This window comes from Antechinus flavipes, chromosome 4 (genome assembly GCF_016432865.1).
Source record: "Antechinus flavipes isolate AdamAnt ecotype Samford, QLD, Australia chromosome 4, AdamAnt_v2, whole genome shotgun sequence".
Taxonomy (NCBI): domain Eukaryota; kingdom Metazoa; phylum Chordata; class Mammalia; order Dasyuromorphia; family Dasyuridae; genus Antechinus; species Antechinus flavipes.
In genome coordinates, this window is record NC_067401.1 from 191,679,913 (window position 1) to 191,702,086 (window position 22,174).

Genomic DNA, 22,174 nt, shown 5'->3' on the forward strand with positions numbered 1-22,174 from the left:
CTATATTTGATGAAGGGCAAATGATGAGGCTAGTGGTAGTGAAGAGGTGCTAGAATTGGGATGGGGAATCCTCTCTGGTCGGCGCAAGTCCAATGTGAAAGAATTTGCAAACCCGAAAATCTGAGTGGCAGAAAAGGGAATTTTATTGATCACTAAGAAGAACCTCTCTTAGTGGGCAAAACTCCTCATTAGGAGTTTGGCACTGAGAAGTCAGTTTTGCTAGAAAGACAGACTTCTTAATGGTGAAAGGTCCTGTCAGGGAGATAACAGGGAGTTAACACTGAGAAGAGAATGTCGTCACAGTGGGCAAACGTCCTGGCAGGCAGCTTTGGCATGAAGAGAGCTTCCTGGGCAAGCATAATCCTGTTTTGGACTTCTGCAAAGATTTGGGATTCAGAGTTGTCTTTAGCAGTCTGAGGCTTGGGCTTCCATTCAAAATTGACTGAGATTCCTTCATTGTTGTCAGTACCCTGGCTTAGATCTCCAATTGAAAAGAGATCACTTATCTTGGTAGTTCAAGCTACTGGGAATGGTCCCAAACTCAATAGAGGATGTGACTACATTTCTGGCCAGATAACTGGGTGTTGTTTGGGAAAGGTATGCTTTTCCCAGGGAAGAGCCTGAGACTCCGGTCACCCTTCTTTTACAGATTAAAGGGGACACAGTTTCAGGGTTCACCCCTATCAGATTCACCTCTCAAGGTGGGTCAAACAAAGCCCCATGATGCCTTCATGGCATTGAGAGAGAGAACACCAGATGTAAGAGTAAAAAGACCTGCATTTGAATCTTGGGCCCCTTCCCACCCCTCTCCATCTTCCCTCTCCTTCCCATTTTCTTTCTCAATTGGGGTTAAGTGACCTGCCCAAGGTCACACAGCTAGGAAGTGTTAAGTGTCTGAGGGAGGAGATGAACTCAGGTCCTCTTGACTGCTCTCATCCACTTCCACATCTGGCTGCCCCAGCAGCTTATATTCTAATGGAAGACAACCTGTAAAGACAAAGGTACATTCAAGGGAGCTGGTGGAAGATAACTTTAGAAAAGAAAATGCAAGTGTTTAGGGAAATCAGGAAAAACTTCCTATAGGAGGGACTTGTTAGCCAAATCTTTAGGGAAGCCAGGGTTTTTAGAAGGGGGAGCGTTCTGGGCACAGATGGGAGATGGAGGGTAGAGCTTAGGCAGCCCCAGAGTCTGGGAGACTTGGGGACCTAGACCTATACTTGAACCATACTCGCTGTGGGATGCTCACCTCTCAGTGCCTCAAGGAGGTTTCAGGATTGCTGACCTGTATCGGTAAAGGGAGACATCTTCATTTAGAAATGCCAATTAAATCTTGAGTCTACACAAACAACAAAGAAAAAAAAAAAAGAAAAAGCAGCTTAAACCTCCAAAGCCCTGAAATGTAACCCTGCTTATCTCAAAGGGCCAGTGTGAGAAAAGCTCTTTGCAAATCTGAAAGTGTTATGGAAATGTGAGTTGTTAGTTCTGGCTTTTCTGGAAATAACTCAATGAGTGAGTCATTTCCTGCTCTGAGCACCCATTTCCTTATCAGCTAAATAAGGGGATTGGACTGTGATCTCTGAGGTCCCTTCCAGCTCTGAGATCCTGTGATTCTTCTGTGATTCAAAGAACACCCCTTGTCTAAATCATTTCCTGGGTAGCAAAGGGGAGGGCTGATAATGAGGGGGATACTGCAACTCTGGAGGGTAGTGCCTGAAGGTGGGCTTTTGTCTATTAACTGATGGGGGTGAAGGGGAGAAAGAGCATACTCCCAATTGCAGCAATGCAGCTAGTTCAGAGATTCTCCTTCCAATTAGGCTTCACCCCACATGACCTTTCAACCACTCAGACATCCCCTTCCCCCATACTCACCCTCTCCCCTTGCTGCCCCAGTTCCTGGGCTAAGAAGCTCCTCTTAGCATACTCCCTTGTTCCAAACTTAATATATCATCTTCTTTTTAAAGACAAAAAGATTACAAGAAACAGAATCCAGTCGGTATTTTGGGTGACTGCTGCATGATTTCTTTCCAGTCTGCCTCTAAACTACCCCTTGTTTAATAATAATAGTAACACTAATAACTAACATTTACATTGTGCTTTAAAGTATGCAAAACTACTTATAGATATTGCTTTATTTTATCCTCACAACTCTCCTGGGAGGTATATTGCAGCTAAATAGCTGATAAAAGAATAAAAAAATAAACAGATGAAAGAAACTGAGGTTGAGGGAAGTTAATTGATTTGCCCCGGGTCTATAATTCCTAAGTACCCAAGCTACATTTGAACTCAGAACTTGACTTCAGATGTGCTACCTTGTCCACTAGAAGTTTGGTTTCCTAGGATGCTAAACCTATGGCACCTTCTCTCCTGGGATAACGCCATAGTGTCTTCTACCTCAGGATCCCTCAGGATGATGGGGTATGTAAAGGCACAGGTATATTCTCTGAATTCAGCCCTTCTCAAAGACTTTGTTGAGTCATGTCCAACTCTTTCTTACCTCATTTGGGGTTTTCTAGGCAGAGATACACCAAAATAGTTTGCCATTTCCTTCTCCACTTCATTTTAAAACTGATAAGGAAATTGAGGCAAACAAAGTTAAGTGACTTGCCCAGGGTCACACAGCTACTAAATACCTGAGGCTGGATTTGAACTTAGGTCTTCCTGATTCCAGATCCAGTGCTCTATCCACTGCACTACTTTAAAGGCTGAGTTTCTCATACTGACAATCTCATACTGAGGAATTTATCTAAACTTTTCATATAATGTAACTAGTATTTATACTAGAGTCTTAGATGTACAAGCTACATTTTTGATTCTCACAACAATCCTGAGATCAGTATTATTATTATTTTACAGATGGGGAAACTGAGGCTGAGAGACTTGGGCAAGGTTACACAGGAAATTTGCATCTGAGGCTGGTTTTAAACTCAGGTCTTCCTAACTTTGGGTCCAGTGCTCTAGCCCTGTGCCTCCCAGCTGTCTCTTGGAACTATTTGCCTTTCATGCCTCTTGAGGTAATGAGTAGGACAATGGGGAAAAAATTTAAACAAACAAGCCCCTCCAACCAAACCCTTGCTTCTAATCCTAAACTAGGCTTCTAGTTTATTTTATGACCATGGGCAAATTTTTTAACTTTTCTGAATATTAATTTCCTCCTCTAAAAAGAGCTTAATAATATACTGCTTACCTCGAAGGTTTAAATTATAAGGAAAATTTATTGAAAACCTTAAAATTCCAAAGTTGCAGTTATTTTTATTCCTGTGATGATAAATCCAATCCCACCCTCCCTGAGCTATATGTCTCCAGCCTAGAGCTTTCTTCTGCCCTTACTTCTTTTCTTTCTTTCCAACAATCTGCTACAGGTTGTCAGCTTGGCCCACAACCTCATCTACTTTGGCTTCTACAGCTTCAGTGAATTGCTGCGGCTCACCCGGACGTTGCTGGGCATCATTGACTGTGTGCAAGGCCCTCCTGTTTTATTGCAGCCCTACAATGAAGATCCTGGGGGTGAGGCTGGAGGCTGGATGGTAGGGATGAGAGGATGTGTCTCAAAATCCTGTCAGGCAAAATTCAAGTCCGGGAACTTGGGCTGTTTAGTTTAAGAGAAGACTTGGAAATGGTGGATAGAAGGCCATGATATTTACCCTCAAGTGTCTGAAAGGTTGTCAGCTGGAATAAGGACTAGCCTTGGTTTGTCTGGTCCCAAAAGGACCAGCTGGGAGCAATAGGTGGGAGGCTGAAGAAGCATATTTGGATTTTTCTCTGTGTAAGCCAGGGGAATCTTTTTTCTGCCAAAGGCCATTTAGATGTTCACAACATCATTCACAGGCAATACAAAATTATCAGCTTAAGAACTCAAGAAGTGCAAGTTGTTACACCTAGCTTTCAGCTTTTCGTTGCCTGTAGTTGCCTTAGCAAATGATTTCACCTTTTGCGGCTCATGGTTCACAGTTCCCCACCCCTAGAGTAAGCAAAATCTTTTTTATTAGAACTATTCTCTGGAAGAAATGAGTTCTCTGGCATCAGAAGTGTTTCATCCCAGATTCAGATGATCACTTGTCAAGAACATTATAAAACAGGTGTTTTTAACTTTTGTTTGTGCCTTGGATCTCTTTTGGATCTCTTTTTTTGAAACCCCTTAAATTGGACCCCAATTTAAGAACCCTTGTTATTGAGGGAATTTCAGCTGTTTCCAAATCTGAGATCCTTAGATTTTTTGAATGCAGGTTTCTTGACTCTAATCTGTTAGAAATGGGATAATGATGCATTTCAAATTGGCTAAGGGCTCTTAGATTCTCCCTGGGGATTTAGGTTCAAACAGACTCATACTGGACCAAGCTATAATCTACCCTGCCACTAAAAAAATCTATTTTACCCTCATTCTGGCCTATGCTTACCTCACTCAACTTCCTCTCACCTGACTGGGTTAGGCTAAGTGCCCCCACTAGGCCTCTTAGAGATGAAAGAATATGTCAGCACTTAAGCACAAGCCCTGACACATAATAAGTACTTAATAAATGTTTTTTGACTGATTGTTGGGCACCTATAGTAGCCACTTAATAAATCTAGTTAATTGATTGACTCAATCCCACAGAAGTGAATTTTTAGTAGCAGCCCTTTTTGTAGTGGCTAGAAACTGGAAACTGAGTGGATGCCCATTCATTCCATGATGAATGGCTGAATAAGTTGTGGTAGATGAATATTATGGAATATTATTGTTCTGTAAGAAATGACCAACAGGATGAATACAGAGAAGCTTGGAGAGACTTGCATAAACTGATGCTGAATGAAGTGAGCAGAACCAAGAGATCATTATACACTTCAACAACAATACTATATGATGATCAATTCTGATGGACATGGCTCTCTTCAACAATGAGAGAATCCAAATCAGTTCCAATTGTTCAGGAATGAAGAGAACCAGCTACACCCAGCGAAAGAACACTGGGAAATGAGTGTGGACCACAGCATAGCATTTTCATTCTTTCTGTTATTGTTTGCTTGCATTTTTGTTTTCCTTCTCAGGTTATTTTTACCTTATTTCTAAATCCAATTTTTCTTGTGCAGCAAAATAACTGTATAAATATGTGTGTGTGTGTGTGTGTGTGTGTGTGTAGTATTTAACGTATATTTTAGCATATTTAACATGTAATGGAGGGGGTAGGGAGAAGGAGGGGAAAAGTTGGAACAGAAGGTTTTGCAAGGGTCAATGTTAAAAAATTACCCATGCATATATTTTGTAAATAAAAAGCTTTAATAAAAAAAAAATGAAATGAGTTTCCAGTCTAAGAAGAGAGACAAAATTCCTTTCCTTAGGAAGCTCTCAGTCTGGTATGAGGGTTCCAATTTTGCTCTCGGAGATCTTCCAGTCCCAGAGTGTAGCCAGCTCTTTGTATGTGTATATTTGTGTGTGTATACACACACACACACACACACACACACACACACAAACACACATACATGTATATTTTATTTTTTCCTAATACATGTAAAAACAACTTTAACATTCTTTTAAAAACAATTTTGAGATCCAAATTCTATCACTTCCTCCCCCTTCCCTAAGTATTTGAGGTTGGAGTTGATCTCAAATCTTCCTGACCGAAGCCCCGTGGCTACATCTACTAACTACCTCCACATACCTCCCTCCTACAGGCTTTTCTTCTTCACCCCTGACTCATCTTGTCATTTTTTTTATACCTCCCTTCCCAAACCTAAATTAGAACTCATTAAGGATAGGCAGCCTGGTCTGATTAATCCTGCCCCCTTTTTAACTACTTCTTTATGATCTAGCTCTCTACTTCCTGTATATACCTAAATTTATACTCGTTTCATTTATTAAGTGTCTACTATGTGCTAGGAGATGATAAAGTATAAAGAATAAAATAATACTAACTTTCAAGGAGTTTTATATATATATATATGTATGTATATACATATATATACACACACACACATATATATTCATATATATATATGCAATGTGAACATAAAATGAATAGATAGAAATACATACAAAATTGCCAAATATAAGCTAGTCTGGAAGGGAGTTGGGGAATTAGTTGATACCTTTATATATTTGCTGAATTATGTCTGATTGCTACATCAGGGAGTATATATGTATGGTACGGCCTGCCTTCTTGGTTCCACTGGAAGTTTCTGAGGGTAGGACCTGTGGCTCTCATCAGATTAAGCGTTCCCTGAGGGCAGGAGTTATGGCTGCTCACTCCTTTGTATTCCCTCTCAGCACCTAGTGTAGGCTTTAGCACAGAGAGGACCCTCAATGTAGGATGAGAGCTGGGTATGGGGGCCGTAAGGCAGGAGGGACTCAGGCTTTTCTATACTTACGAAGTATGGAAGAGGTGATTGACACTCATGATGGACCGTGGTGGTGACAGAGCATCCTCCCCCTCACTTACGTTATCTTTCCAATTCCAGCGTCACCCAACACATCTGACATTTATCCTAATCTCCTTCAGGGAAGAATGTCCGTAGGTCCATCCAGGGGGTGGGACAGATGATGTCCACCATGGTGCTGAGCCGTAAGCAGTCCATCTTCAATGCTCCCAGCCTCCCCACTGCTGGGAACCAAGAGTCACTTGACCGGGGAAAGTTCGTGGAGAACGAAGACATTGTGGTGATGGAGACCAAACTCAAAATTCTGGAAATCCTGCAGGTAGTTGGGTCTGGCAGGAGGGGGAGAAAAGGGAATAAACATTTGTATACATATAGCACCTATTATCCCAGGCACTGTGCTAAGCAATTTATTATAAGTAATATTTCATTTTTACAACCACCCTATGGGGTAGGTATTATTATCTCCATTGCACAAACAGCTTGAATGATTTACTTAAGTTACACAGCTAGTAAGGCTGGATTTGAACTGAGGTTTTCCTGACTCCAGGCTCTCTATTTCCATCCTTTGCTTTCAGGCTGTCAAGCACCATTGCTAGCTTGAATCTGCCCAACAATTATCTCCTGTAGTTTGGCTGTAGGCAGGTACAGTACTGGGGTAGGAAGTAATAATGATAACCCTGTATTTCAGGGTTTTCAAAACACTTTCCTCCTCCCCACTTCTAGGAGGGTATAGAGGACAGAATTTTGATGGAAGAAACAGTCAGAGTGAAAGTTAGAGTGGGATGGATTGTGGTACTTTGTGTCTGTCTGAGTGGTGATGTGGTACCCATGCAGTCCCCAGCATATCATAGGGACAGAAAGAAATTAAACAGAAGCCAATGAGCAAGGCTTCATTTGATCTGATATGTGGTGAATTTCCCAAATATTGGGCGCATTCATAGTTCTAGTAAAGTGTAAAAAAAAGATACAAATAGAAGTTAATTGTTTTTGACTTTTTTAAAAAATCAGAGCTTAGGGCTAGTCATACTTCGTTGCAACTGTCAATTACTGAAAAGAGTTTTCCCCTCCATGATGAGGGATGGAAGTGGGATCAGAGTGGAGTCTTCACCTTCTTCCTTCCCTCAATAGTTTATTCTCAATGTGCGACTGGATTATCGTATCTCCTACCTGCTCTCAGTCTTCAAGAAGGAGTTTGTAGAAGTTTTCCCCATGCAGGACAGTGGGGCTGATGGGACAGCTCCAGCTTTTGATTCCACAAGTAAGGTTCTCTGGGTTTTTTGTCTCCAGGGTCTTCCTTTTTGTTTGCTGGGGAGGACAATCTGGGGAAGGCTATCTTCTTGTCCTGCCTAGAATGGGAAATGGGCTCACTTACATAGAGTGGCTTGTGCAAGGCCATATGGTGAAAACATGGTACACCCAGGATAAGCTCCCAGTAGTTCTCATTCCCACCGTGCCTCTTTCCACTCCTACTATTCTTCCTTAAGGCGCTTGCTTCTCCGTATAGGACTTGCCCTCTGTACTGATAAGCTTTTCTTCACTATTTTTTAAAATTTTTTTGTCAAATTCTATTTTTCTTAACAAAAATTTAGTGTTTCCACTGGGGAAAAAAAAAGGAAAACAAAATCTTTGTAATATATCTATAGAGTCAAGCTAGATAAATTCCCACTTTGAACATGTCTTAAAAAACGTGTTTTATTCTGCATATGTGTGGTTTTTTGTTTGTTTGCTTGTTTGTTTTTTTGCTGAGGCAATTGGGATTAAGAGACTTGCCCAGGTCTCACAGCTAGGAAGTGTTAAGTATCTGAGACCAAATTTGAACTCAGGTCCTCCTGACTTGAGGGCTGGTGCTCTATCCACTGCAGCACCAGCTGCCACCTAGCTGCCCCTTATCAAATTTTTTTTTTTTTTTGGTCAGAAGGTGGGTACATCTACTTTCATTATCTATTATAGTGTAGCCTTTTTTACTATAACCTTGTGAGATAAGTCAAATGTTATTAATAACCCTATTTCACAGAGGAAAAGATAGAGGCTCAAAGATATAAAGTCTCTTGCTTAATTGAGCCACTGAATTAAAAAATGTTGTAGCTGAAAGGGAGACCCTTAGTGAGACCATGTATTTGATCCCTCTCCATCCTTTTTTTTTTCTCCATCCTTCTTTACAGAGAAAGAAACAGAGGCACAAAATGCAGAAATGACTAGATTTGAAGTCCTCAGCAGACCAGAGATTAGATTTTAGGTTTTTTGGCTCCTTTCCCAACATTTACACAGCATCACATCACCATAATGTAAAGTGAATTCTCTCTGGTTGCTGCATTTGGAGGTTCTCAAAGGAAATTGGGAGCCTGCTGGTGGGTTTGCTCGCCTCAAGTCCTCTCTCTTCTGCAATCCTTCCTTCATTCAGCCATCAATATAATTTTCCTGAACTGTGGGTCTGACTATGTCACTCTTCTACTTAGTAAACTCTAATGTCTCCCCATCACTTCCAGGATCAAATACAAAATGTGCTGACATCCAAAGCCCTTTATAATCTTACTTCACATCTTTCTGTTCTTATTTCTCAACACATACTATTAGATCCAGGGATACTGGCCTCCTGGTTGTTCACAAGCAAGGCACACCATCATTAAGCTTTGAACATTTTCTCTGGCTGCCCCCCATGTTCTCCCTCATTGTCTCTGCCTACTGACTTTTCTAGGTTTCCTATAAGTCCCCACTAAAATCCCATCTTTTACTAGAAGCTCTTCTCAGACCTTTTTAATTCTATTGACCTCCCTCTGTTAATTATTTTCTTTTTATCCTGTATATAATTTGTTTATATGTAATTTGTTTGCATATTGTCTTCCCAATTAGATCATAAGGTCTTTCAAGGTAGGACTGTCCTTTTGTCTCTTTTTGTAGCACAGTGCTTGGCACATAGTAGACAATTGATACATGTTTATTGATTAATTGATTGAACCATGTGCCTTGGTGAGATAGAAAAAGATAGGGGACAGAGATATCTGCATATGGGCAAAGGAAATCAGCTTGCTTGATCCCACAGTCTCTAACTATCTGAAAAATATCCCCCTTTCTCCTTTCCTTCTTGTTCCATTCCTTATAGCTGCTAATATGAATTTGGATCGGATTGGGGAGCAAGCAGAGGCTATGTTTGGAATGGGGTGAGTAAACACATGTCTCTGTACCAAGGCTCTATATAATGGGGGAAAAGGAGCTCATCCTCATGGCAGGAGGCAGATTAGAATCCCATGGCCAGAAAAATTATCAGGTGTGGATAAAAATCCATATTCCTACTGCTTTCTTCCTTTTCTACCCCAGACTCCCTGAGACAGCCCCGCTTATCACCAAACTCAGCAAGGGCCACTTGTGTGCAACTGTATTCAGAATTAGCCTTGTTTATTCCAGTTTTCATCTGAACATATCATTGTTTCATCCAGGGCAGAAGGGCCTTTGGTTAAATTGGCAGAATTAACTTCCCATCAGACACAGGCTGGAGTAAAATAAGGGCAGTTCCTCTTTTAAGGTTTCCTTGAAGTATATTTACCATTGTTCAGGAATTTTGCCTTTCACCCTTCTCTGTGAACTACAACTTCTTAGAAATTGGCAAGGATATTTCTTCTTTTTGTAGTCATTCTCTCTTCCTGCCTTCCTCATTTCTTCTCTCCCTTTCCCCCCTTCCTTACCTCTATTCTCTTTTCCTTCCTTTCCCCTTTAATTTCCTCTGTCCTTCCCTCTTTTCTTTTTTTCTCTATTTCTTTTTCTCCTCTTATTTTTCCTCCCTCTTCCCTCTCTCCCTCCCTCCTTCCTTCCCTTCCTCCCTTCTTCCCTCCTTCCCTACCTCCTTTCTTCCTTCCTTCCTTTCCTCCCTTCCTTCCTTCCTTCCTTCCTTCCTTCCTTCCTTCCTTCCTTCCTTCCTTCCTTCCTTCCTTTCTTCCTTCCCTCCCTCCCTCCTTCCTTCCCTCTCTTCTTTCCTTTCTTCCTTCCTCCCTCCCTACTTCCCTTCCTTCCTTCTCCTTTCCCTCTCTTTCTCTCCCTTTTCTCCCTCTCTACCTTCTTGCCTCCTTTTCTCCTGCTCTCTCCTTCCCTCACTCCCTCTCTTCTTTCCCTGACTGAGCAGGAAGACCAGCAGCATGCTGGAAGTGGATGATGAAGGTGGGCGCATGTTCCTCCGAGTGCTGATCCATCTTACCATGCATGATTATGCCCCTCTGGTCTCTGGTTCTCTGCAGCTACTTTTCAAACACTTCAGTCAGCGCCAGGAAGTCATACACACCTTTAAACAGGTGAGGCTCTCCATGCCCTGCTTGCTCCTTTTTCCCATTCCACCCTCCCCTCTCCCCCAGTCCATACTCTAGACTGTAAATCCTCTTAGAAGAGGCCATTAACCCCGTGAGAACCAGTTGCACCAAAATTAAAATAATATCTGTGGGAGTGGGGTAGTGAGGTAGTGGGGATGGCAGTGTGTAAGAGTGACTCTCACACTTCTTTCCCTTGATTTTTCCCAACAGCATTTTGGGGACAGGGAGGGCAGAGTTTAAGGGTTTACTATATGCTAAGCTCTGGAAATTGCAGTTAGAAAAATTGAGATAATCTATGTTCTCAAAGAGCTCACACTCTAATTAGAGGAAATAACACATAAACAAAAGTTTAGCTGCAGGGCAGATGGATTCAGCAGTGAAGCAGATGGCAGGACCCAGCATCTGTGGGAGTTCTGATGACTATCTTTCGACACTTAGCGGGTCTCACAGGGCATAGGAGCAGAGCAGATGGGTAAAGTCATGTAGTCTGAAGTTGGAGTTGTTAATTCCATCTCATCTGAGCTCCATGACATGTAGGCAACTTTGGTAAGGGGGAAGGTAGAAATGAAGGGTACTAGTAGTGGCAAGGAACCTTCTCATAATTGGACTGAGGGAGGAGGTGAGAGGGAAAAGGTAAAGGGAGAAAGGGGGTCTTTGGAGTAGTGGGTTTTCCAGCAGCCTGGGGAGTAAGAAGGGAAGACCTAGAGAGTTTAAGGAACTTACCCAACATCATCACACAAGTCATAATAATGATAGTAGCAAAAAGTTATAGAATGTTTTTAAGGTTTGTAAAGGACTACACACAAAAACACACACGAATTCATATTTATTGTGTATATATACATACATACACATGTATAGATTTAGATATAATATATGCATATATACAAAACCAATTACATATACATTCTAATTTGATTCTCAACAAATTGTTAAGTACTATTACTATTCCCATTTTATAGATAGGACAAAGAAGCTGAATGAACTTAAGTGACTTATTTGCTCAGGGTCACACAGCTAGCAAATGTATTCTGAGACAAGATAAGAACTCGGATCTTCCTGATTCCTAATCCAGTGCTCCATCCACCATACTTCTGAGCTGTCTCCAGGAAGTGACGGAGCAGTAATCTGAATTCTAGTTCCACTACTTTAAGTTTAGCTCTCCAAATTCAGTGCTTTTTTCTATTGCAGTACTCTGCCTGTATTAGAGAGCTAATGGAAGAAAGGTTGATGTGAGAAATGGTAAGGACAATTTGTAGAGAATTTGAAGCATTTCCTCTAACTCTTTCCTTGCCCATCTTCTCCTTTAGGTGCAGCTACTGATCTCGGCCCAGGATGTGGAAAACTACAAAGTGATAAAGTCTGAGTTGGACCGGCTTCGAACCATGGTGGAGAAGTCAGAGTTGTGGGTGGATAAGAAGGGTAGCAACAAAGGAGAGGAGGTGGTAGATGACAAGAAGAAGAAAGAGGTGAGGAAGATGGTAGGAGGGAAAGGCAAGGATCATGAGCTGTACCATGGTGGAGGAAGGTTGAGTTTGGACTTGAGGTTGGACCATCACTTGATCCTGGTTCTTAATGTTGACCCTTTCTTTTCATGCTCGCAGCACCCCACAGATGAGGAGGGGTTCACCCAACCACCTGGAGAGAAAAGCAGTGAAAACTATCAGATTGTCAAAGGGGTGAGTAGTCAGGGCTGAAGAGAGTCAGATGGAGGTAGGAGAGACTAAAATATTCGGAGTAGGGGATCTGGTTCTAGGGAAGGATTCCAGAAAGGGACTTGACACTTTAGATTCATGTACCTTCTCCAAGTGGTCATTTGAATTAGTTATGAGCCTTGGCTACCAGAAGGCATAGTATGGTGTTTAAGTAGCTTTTCTTCTGTCTTCTCATCAAGCAATTTTTTAATAGACATAAATCTACTTAGTTAGATAAAGCATTTTTAAAGTGCTTACTATATGCCAGACACTCTGCTTAGCTCTAGAAATACTTCTTTTAAAATGGTGGTCCTAGCTATAGACTTGGGAGAAAATGTAATAAAATATAATAGATGATATTATCTGGTTTTTTATTAGAATTTTTTTTTACATTAAAGCTTCAGATTGGATTCTCTTAAATTCAGTTTAACTCAATTTCATAATTAGTTCATTCAAGTATTCACCCATTTGTTTCTCTATTAATTAATTTGATGAGAAGAATTAAGACATTTTGACATTTCACAGTTTTTCTCAATGATTTGTCTTCTGGTAAATTCTTTTTCCACTCTGATTACTTTTTTTTCTTTTAAATAATCTGCAGCCTAGCATTCACACCCAGGAAGACATAGGTTTCCCTTTTCTAGGGTTTCCTGTCCCTGCCTCATAACCAGCTTGGTTAAGGGGCAGAGGTGAGGTATATATATAATACCAATGTGGCTTCAGAGTTCCTATTTTCTCTTATTCCCTCCCCTGCCCGCTTCCTTCACCCATTGTCTCCTTAGATCCTTGAACGACTAAACAAGATGTGTGGGGTTGGAGAGCAGATGCGGAAGAAACAGCAGAGGTTGCTTAAGAACATGGATGCCCATAAAGTCATGCTGGACCTGCTACAGATCCCATATGAAAAGGTGAGAATTGACTGCCAAAAAAGTTCCTCACCCTGACCCTTACCCAACCTTCAGCTCTCACTTCTTTCTCTGTTTCTGCCCCTATACCCTAATTCTCACCCACTCATCTCTCTGACCTAAACCTTAATCCTCAAATTGAATATCTTCCTCTTTTCCCTGACAATGATCTTTGTTAGATCACTATGATTCCAACATTGATCCTTGACCTCTCACCTTCACACTGCCTCCTAATAATACAGCTATCCTTTCCACTGTAGTTTTGATATATCCTGGGCAGTATAATAAATTTTGGGGGAGTTTTGATAACTGCCACAGATGACACAGAAAAAGCTTAGAAACTCAGAAATTAATAAAATAGTACTGTATATTATCAAAATATTTTATCTTTGATCACCATAATACTTTAGACTTCTCTTGTACAGAGGGAAGGCCAAAATTTTTAATATGAATTTTCCAGATTGTAGGGGCACTCCAACTCTAACCCCTGTTCTGTGGAAGGGATAACTGTAATAATAATTTACTTACTTTTATAGGAAGTTAGGTGGTGCAGTGGATAGAGTTCCAAGCCTGGAGTCAGGAAAACTCATATCCTGGATTAAAATCTGACTTCAGATACTTACTAGCTGTGTGGCTCTGGGCAAGCCACTTAACCCTGTTTGCTTCAGTTTCCTCATCTGTAAAATGAACTCGGCAAGGAAATGGCAAACCATTCCAATATCTTTGCCAAGAAAACTACAGATGGGACACAATTGAAAAACTACTGAATGACAATATATACTTTATGTTGATTTTGGTTAGTCTTCAGAATATTCTTTGAGAGGCACATAGTGCAAATATCATTATCCCAGTTTTACAGATGAGGAAACTAAGTCTCAGAAAAATCAAAAGCCCTTTACAAGGTCATTCAACTCAAGCTCAAAGCTGGGTCTCCTGATCCCAAATCCTGTGTTTTCTTCTATTGCATCAGAGATTGCTCAGTGATCTCTCCCCAGAAAATGCATCTCATATCCTGGCTTTCATCCCCAACTTTTTACCTGGATTCTGTTCTTATCTCCACATCTGACTTCTTAGATTTTAGTCTAACCTCAACCCTGACCTTACTCCTGATTCCTCACTTTGATCCCTGACCATTTGTGCCAATCTCTGATCTTTTACTTCTACTCTGACCCTGACCTAAATCCCATTCTTGACCCTTTTCCTGATTCGTATCCCAGCTCCAGTCTTTACCCTTTCCCATCAGTGGGGAATCCTTCCCTGGGACCCAGCATCCCTCCCTTCTTCCCCCTCCTACAGGGTGATGTGAAGATGATGGAGATCCTCCGCTATACTCATCAGTTCCTGCAGAAGTTCTGTGCTGGAAATCCTGGAAACCAAGCCCTGCTCCACAAGCATCTCAATCTCTTCCTCACCCCAGGGGTAAGGGATAGATAGGGGCCTTGGAGGAGGAAAACAGGTTCTCCACTTAGGGAGCAGAGGGTCCGGGGAGAGCAGGACCTGAGGCTGTTTAGGGAAGAAGTATTCAAGGGAAAGAACATGAAGAGAGAGGAGTATGAGTGAAGGAGAAGTAATGGGGTATTAATGGAAAACTAGAGGCAGAAAGGCAGAGGAAAAGCATTTATGAAGTGCCTACTGTTTGCCAGGCTCTGTGCCAAGCTCTGGGATATAAAGAAAGGGAAAAATGAACCAGATTCTGGATCACATAATTTTTCTGGCCTCATTTGCTTCATCTTTAAAGTGAAAAAAGTTGGGATAGATAGCTTTTTAAAATTAATCTTTTTTTTAAAAAAAGTCAAGTATATATATTTTTCCTACCTTCTCTTTCCCCACCAAAAGAAAGACAAAATACTTGAAATAAATAATTTTCCAAATTGTCCAAATAAATTTCCACTGTCCAAATCTAAAAACACATATCCCATTCTATGTGTTAGGCACTAGATAACTCTAAGATCCTGTTCATTTCTTGATCTTTGATTCTATGACTTTGAAGTGTGAAACACTGCTGGGACAGACCTATGAGGGAAGAGAAAGGTGACGAGGATCCTTGTCCTGGCTTACCTGTTATTACTCGAGCAAATCACTTCATAAAGCTGTGTATATAAACTTGAAAGGACCTTGCTCCAATTCTCACATTTTGTCGATGACAGAAGTGGCCTGTTCTAGATTACATAGGCAGTAAATGACAGCCAGGATTCAAACACAGGCCTTTTGTGACTCCAAATTCAACCTTTTCCCGACTCTGTCTTGTCTCTTTGGCCTCAGTTTTCCCCAAATGGGGGCCATTTGGCCATATGATTTATTATTTCCCCATGGGTCTGATTTCTGAATCTAAGTCTCCAATTTAGTGGGGACTCTGTGGAAGGACTTGGGGTCCCCAGTCTTGGAAGCCCCGGTTGAAATAGTGGGGATTTCCCGTTGGAGACTGGGTTCCTGTTGCTGTCTCTGGAAGGATGGCCAGAGAACCAGAAGAAGGTGGGGTTTCTCACTCCTCTACTGGATCTTGGCAGCTCCTTGAGGCTGAGACTATGCAGCACATCTTCCTAAACAACCATCAGCTTTGCTCGGAGATCAGCGAGCCTGTCCTACAACACTTTGTGCACCTGCTGGCCACCCACGGGCGGCACGTGCAATACCTGGACTTCCTGCACACTGTCATCAAGGCCGAGGGCAAGTACGTCAAGAAGTGTCAAGACATGATCATGACGGAGGTGAGTGGACATGGCCGGCTGGTGGAGGGGAGGGAAGAAAGCTCCTTGGAGCCAACAGATCAAGGAGAGGGAATGGCTCACTCAGTCTCAGGGAACTGAGGTGGAAGGTCTACAACAACTTAGGCTGGAAACCTAAAAAGATTCAGGTGGTAGATCGAAAAGACCTCAGACAGTGAGACACTATAGAACTCAGGCAGCTGAAAGACCTCAGGTAGGGAGAGCCAAAGAATGTGTTTCTGGAATAAAGAGACTGACTCGTGGACCTGGATTTTATTTTTCATTTTTTAACTTAACCAGCATTTGCCTTCTCTCCCTATCTTTTCCCCCACCACTGGGGAAAAGAAAAGAAAAGAAAAAAAAGTCGTTATAATAAATCTTCCTAGTCAAGCAAAACAAATTCCCTTCATTGGCCGGGTCTAAAGTTGTCTCCTTCATCTTGAATCATTTCTCCTCTCTGTCAGAAGGTGGGCAGCATGCTTCGTCATTGGTCCTCCCATATTGTGGTTTGAACTTGGATTTCAAACTAAGTCAGAAAAACCAAGTGTCTCCCAGTCTCTGATAAAGCTGATCCTATCAAAGTAAAAAAAAAAAATAAATAAATAAAAGTCATGACCAGTGGGGATGGGGGAAATCCAGAAGCAAGCCTAATGGGACCCAGGCAGCAAGTATATCTAAAATACAGTGAAACTGAGATTATTTGGGCAGAAAAACTGCTGTAATTCAGAAGGAATCTGAAGGAACTCAATTTGTGAGCTTAACAGAGTATGGGTGGTGAGCCTTCCTGGGGGCTTGAAAGGACTCAGATAGCAAGCCTAATAGGGCTCAGTTGGAAAGCCCCAAGAGGAGAGTAGAGCTCAAAAACTCAGGCAGGAGAGAGACTTCCTTGGAAATGTTACCAGTTATTATTCCTTTTCCTCTGCAGGGAGCATGAGCCTGTTCCCTGGGGTGTCTTTGTTGAGAAAAGTTTAGGGTCCAGAGGGGGAAGATATGGAGATGGAGAAATCTAACTGAGGTTGATGCCCAACTAGGCTAGTTTTCGGAGGCCAGGGAAGCAGTACTACTGTGATTGAAGAAAGTCAAGGTCCTTCATTCCCTGCACTACCATATTTGGAATCAAAGATTCTAAGTTCAGATTCTAGTCCTACTAATTATTTACCTATATGATCCTGAGTAAGTCAACCTCTTTGGGCCTCAGTTTTTTCATATGTAAAATGAAGAGTTTGGGTTCTAAGGTCCCTTCCAAATAAAGTACTGTGATTCTGAACTCTTTTCTTTTTAAATAGTTTTTTATTTTTCCAAATACATACAAAGATAGCTTTCAACAGTCACCTATGCAAAACCTTGTGTTCCAAATTTTTCTCCCTTTCTCTTCCTTCCTCCTCCCCAAAATAGCAAGCAATTCCATATAGGTTAAATATGTGCAATTCTTATATATTCTAAAAAAATCTAAATTCTTCTAAACAGATTTCCATATCTATTATGCTGTACAAGAAAAATCAGATCAAAAGGAAAAGAAAAACACGAGAAGGAAAAAAAAAACAAGAAATAAGCAAACACCACTACCACAAAAGATGAAAATACTATGCTTTGATCTATATTGATTCTTCATCATTCTCTCTGGATGTGGATGGCTCTTTCTACTTTCCCATTTCTTGCCACCACTACGAGGACTGCTACAAACATTTCTGTACATGTGGGCTAGATCCTTTTCTTTCAGAAGAGTCCTGTTTCAGACATCAAGGTCTGAAGGGCTTCTGGTGATAAACTCTTCATCTTTTCCTCTGTCTCACAGCTGACCAATGCAGGGGACGATGTGGTGGTATTTTACAATGACAAGGCTTCTATGGCGCACATGTTGGAAATGATGAAGGCAGCAAGGGATGGAGTAGAGGACAATAGTCCCCTTATGTATCACATATCCCTGGTGGATCTTCTGGCTGCCTGTGCTGAGGGCAAGAATGTGTACACTGAGATCAAGTGTACTTCTCTACTGCCCCTGGAGGATGTGGTCTCTGTGGTTACTCATGAGGACTGTATCACTGAGGTACCATTTCTGTCTGCCTGAGGGGGGCTAAAAAGAGAGAGGAAGTTGGGGAAAGGGAGAAGAAGAGAGAAATGGGAAGAGAGAGACAGAGGGAGATAGAGAGCAAGTGAGAGAGAGAGAGAGATAAGACACTGGAGAGGGATAGGAAGATGGGAGAGGGAGGTACAGGAAAGATGGAGACAGGAAAAGGGAAAAGTAGAGAAGGAGGGAGGGAGGAAGAGATGGGAGCAAAAGGAGAAGAGAGGCAGGAAAGAGAAAAGAAGAGAAAACTAAAAAATAAATTAAGAGGGGGAGAGAGATGAAGATAAAGCAGTGAGATGGAGGCAAGAGAAGAGTTGAGAGGAGAAGAAAAGAGTTGGAGAGAGGAAGAAATGGGAAATCAGAAGATAAGAAACTGGGAGAGAAATGAAGATAGGGGAGAAAGGAACAGAGAAGGAGAAAGAAGGAAAGAGACAGGAAGTTATAAAAGGGAAGAAGGATGGAAAGGGAGAGGGAGAATGAGAGAAAGTGAGAAGGAAAAAGGAAAGAAAGGGGAGAAAGTGAGTCATGGAAAGAGAGAAAGAGGCAGGGGAAAGAAGAGGAAGAGGCAGAAGGAAGAGGAAAAGGGAGACTTGTGAAATTATAAGGAAGAGAGAGAAAGGAGGGAAGAATGAGGGACATAAAGGAAAGGAGAGAGGGAAGTTGACATTTAAAGGGAATAAAGAAGAAAAGATGGAGAGTCTGAGGAAGAAGAAAATCATTGTATCTGCCTTGTCTTCTGACCTTTCCTGTTCTTTCACTTCTCCCTCCCTGCTATTCCCCAGGTGAAAATGGCCTATGTGAACTTTGTCAACCACTGCTATGTAGACACCGAGGTGGAGATGAAAGAGATTTACACCAGTAATCATATTTGGACTCTCTTTGAAAATTTTACCTTGGACATGGCCCGGGTCAGTGTATTATGGAAGAAGCATCCAGACATAGGCAGGGAAGCCTTCCTTCTCCCCAGATAAACACGCCCTGACCCACACTCTCCCAGGCTTCTGCCTCTCCTCCACTGTGCATGGGTCCCTATGGAGAGTTCTTAACTGGGGAGACTACCTTGCTCCATTTCTTAAGGAGCCCCAGCCTTGCACTTCCCTGTGGTGGAGGAGAATCTTTACCAAAGAAATCAGGCCTCAGAGTGGGCTTTGGGTGGGTGGATTCTCTCTTCCTCTGTGTTAGGAGCATGGTGTGCCTGGGCTGAGTTGTGGGAGGTTGGTGCTGAGGAAGGAGGTTGGCGTGGAAGCCTGAGTCCTTTGATTCGAGAAGCTAGAAGGGATGGGATGTAGCACTGGCAGGTGGGGAGGGCCGATCCTGGGGATGGATTCAGGCACTCTCCCTGCCTCTCAGGAACAGCCTCTTGCATCCATTGTCACTTCCCTTCCCAACCCCCAGGTCTGTAAAAAACGAGAGAAGCGCATGTCTGACCCAACTCTGGAGAAGTACGTTCTGACGGTGGTGCTCGACACCATCAGCGCCTTCTTCAGTTCTCCCTTCTCCGAGAACAGCACCTCTCTACAGGTGAGCGTCGTTCCTAGAACCGTCACTGACCTTCCTCTGCTCAACTCTGACCTTGCATAGTCACTTTTTCTTGTGGATCCTCAGATTCTTCAACTGGGAAATAAAGGATTTGGACAGGATGCCTTCATGATGCTATGATCTATGATATTCCCTTGATTCTCTCCATCTCTCACCTCCATCTTTCTCTTTCTTGCCTTTCCTCTTGTTATCTCTCTTTTCCTGCTATCTCCTATCTCCATATCTTTCTATCCCCTTCCTTTTTAGAGAAGCTGGAAGCACACTACTGTGTTTGAGATGCTGTGCTACCTTGAGCACAGTGTTATCCTTCTCTGGATCTTAGTTTTGTCCTTCCTAGCTTGGGGGGTGGGGTGGGTAAGAGGGAGGTTTGACAGGGTGATCAATGAATCAAAAAATTATGAATAGCAATAGCCTTTCTTAGTTGCTGTTCAGTCATCTCATCCATTTGCGTTTTTTTTTTTTGGCAAAAATATGGTTTATAGCTCATTTTACAGATGAGCTTCCTGACCTTCCTGAGTTCAGAAAGGAGTCTCCTTGACTCCAGGTCCGGTGCTGTATCTGTTGCACCACCTAGTTGCCCTTATTTTGTGAATTTAGTCAGTTCCTTACTATTTTTATCTGCTTTGGACTGAGTTAGAGGGGATACACGGAAAGGAAGAGATACACCCCTTTCCCTCAAGATGTCCTTGGATAGATGGAGAGAGCTCCAAAGGAACCAGAATAATAGATAAGACACAGTGCCTGCCCTCAGGAAGTTCCAAATCTAATAGGGACATAGGACTCACTCCCCATTTCAACAGTACAAAAAATCAGTACAGGTTGAATGCAACAGGTTGAATGGAGGGGATTCAGGGGGAATGAGGTCAATCAGAAAAGTTTTCCTGGAGGAACTTAGCTTTGAGAATGAATTTGAAGAATGGGACACATAGATTTGTTGAAAGGAAAAACAGCATGGTGTATAGAGCACTAGTATCAAGGTACAGAAGAGCTAGGTTTGAATCTCAGGTATTTACAAACAGGGTGATACTGAGTAAATCAATTAGTTTTTTTGGGCTGTGATTTCTCATCCCCAATAAATGAATGAATGAATGAATAAAATGCAAGGAATGCCTTTATTAGCCTTGATGCCACCGGAGGTTTCTTCTAGCTCTAATTCTGTGGTCCTTTTAGAGGATTTGGGAGGAAATTTTCACTTTGAAGAGATTGGGGAGGGGTTGGGAGACAGGGATGGGGGGCAGTTTTCCAGAATTTGAGGGCACCTCTGCACTGGGGGGAGGAGGGGGAATATGGCCAGAGACCCGTCCTTTCCTCCAATGGTTCCCTTCCCTTTTCCAGACACACCAGACAATTGTAGTTCAACTTCTGCAGTCCTGCATGCGGCTGTTGGAGTGCCCTTGGCTGCAGCAGCATCACAAGGGCTCAGTGGAGGCCTGCATCCGGACCTTGGCTATGGTTGGTAAGGTCATCTCAACCCCTGTCCTACAGATAAGGCAAGAGAGGAGAAATGAGAGAGAAAGAAAAGAATATCTCTCTGGGACAGAGGAGGGGGGAGAAGGCTCCTTTGGTTTCTCAGAGCCAAGCAAACTCGGATCTAGAATATTTCACTTTCTGTCTTCCACCATCTTACAGCCAAGAGCAGGGCCATCTCCCTGCCCATGGACCTGGATGCCCACATCAGCTCCCTCCTCAACAGCAACGCCACCTGTGCTATGCAACGTAATGCTTCCAGCTACAAGTCGTCCACTCGGGCCTTCCCTCGTGTCACTGCCACTGCCAACCAGTGGGACTACAAGAACATCATTGAGAAGCTTCAGGTAGGCAGATGAAGGGCCTTGGGGCTTTTTGGCAGAGGAGCCACAGTGGTGCGCCATTTCCTTCTCCAGCTCATTTTGCAGATGAGGAAACTGAGGCAATTGGGGGAAGTAACTAGCCTAGGGTCACACAACTAATAAGTATCTGGAAACTAATTTGAACTCAAGTCCTCCAAACTCCAGGCCATAAAATGGTAGCTTTATCTACTGCTCCCTCTAGTTGTCTCTAATTCAGCATCTTTTTAAAAATGTAGATATTGCTAAGAAGATTAATATTTATTATTAATTTATTGATAATATTTATTAAGCTATTAATGTTTTCATGCTAATAACTCGCTTCCCTCTATATCTTGGGCTTCCAATATGTATAACCTGCTGGCTAAATGTGGCCTGCTTGAGGGTTTGTTTTTAGCAAAACTACTTTTTACCTGATTTTTACCCATGAGCAGGCAGGCTTATAGAGCTAACCACTAGCAGTAATGCACTAGCATTCTGAGGCTAACAGGCTTGGTGGTATCCATGATTGCAACTGTAAAACAAATTCACAGAGCCCTGCTTGATATGAGTTTCTGATTACTTGACATATTGTAGAAAAATGAATTTTTCTTTACTCTGTAGGTAGCAGAGAATAGGCCACTGAGGGAATGCAGATTTTGATGGGCTGGAGGAGAAAGATCATTTTGGGGGGTTTTCCTCTCATTTTAAATTAATAAATTAATCAACAAGCTTTTATTAAGCACCAGTATATCCCACCCACTCTGGTGCTATGGCTTGAGAAAACACAGATAAAAGTCTAATAAACCCTC

At 42.2% G+C, this 22,174-nt stretch overlaps 1 protein-coding gene across 3 annotated transcripts in view; it reads left to right on the top strand.

The window, feature by feature from the left end:
- Nucleotides 1–22,174, top strand: part of ITPR3 (inositol 1,4,5-trisphosphate receptor type 3) — a 117,685-nt gene that overhangs the window by 68,283 nt on the left and 27,228 nt on the right. For all 3 annotated transcript variants that reach the window (XM_051996406.1, XM_051996407.1, XM_051996408.1), the window contains exons 21-35: nt 3,360–3,504; nt 6,474–6,670; nt 7,480–7,609; nt 9,452–9,509; nt 10,466–10,631; nt 11,957–12,115; nt 12,251–12,325; nt 13,123–13,248; nt 14,542–14,664; nt 15,753–15,953; nt 17,746–17,997; nt 18,801–18,926; nt 19,414–19,539; nt 20,893–21,013; nt 21,187–21,371. In XM_051996406.1, the coding sequence (XP_051852366.1) occupies nt 3,360–3,504; nt 6,474–6,670; nt 7,480–7,609; nt 9,452–9,509; nt 10,466–10,631; nt 11,957–12,115; nt 12,251–12,325; nt 13,123–13,248; nt 14,542–14,664; nt 15,753–15,953; nt 17,746–17,997; nt 18,801–18,926; nt 19,414–19,539; nt 20,893–21,013; nt 21,187–21,371 (2,190 nt within the window). The remainder of the gene's footprint in view (nt 1–3,359; nt 3,505–6,473; nt 6,671–7,479; nt 7,610–9,451; nt 9,510–10,465; nt 10,632–11,956; nt 12,116–12,250; nt 12,326–13,122; nt 13,249–14,541; nt 14,665–15,752; nt 15,954–17,745; nt 17,998–18,800; nt 18,927–19,413; nt 19,540–20,892; nt 21,014–21,186; nt 21,372–22,174) is intronic.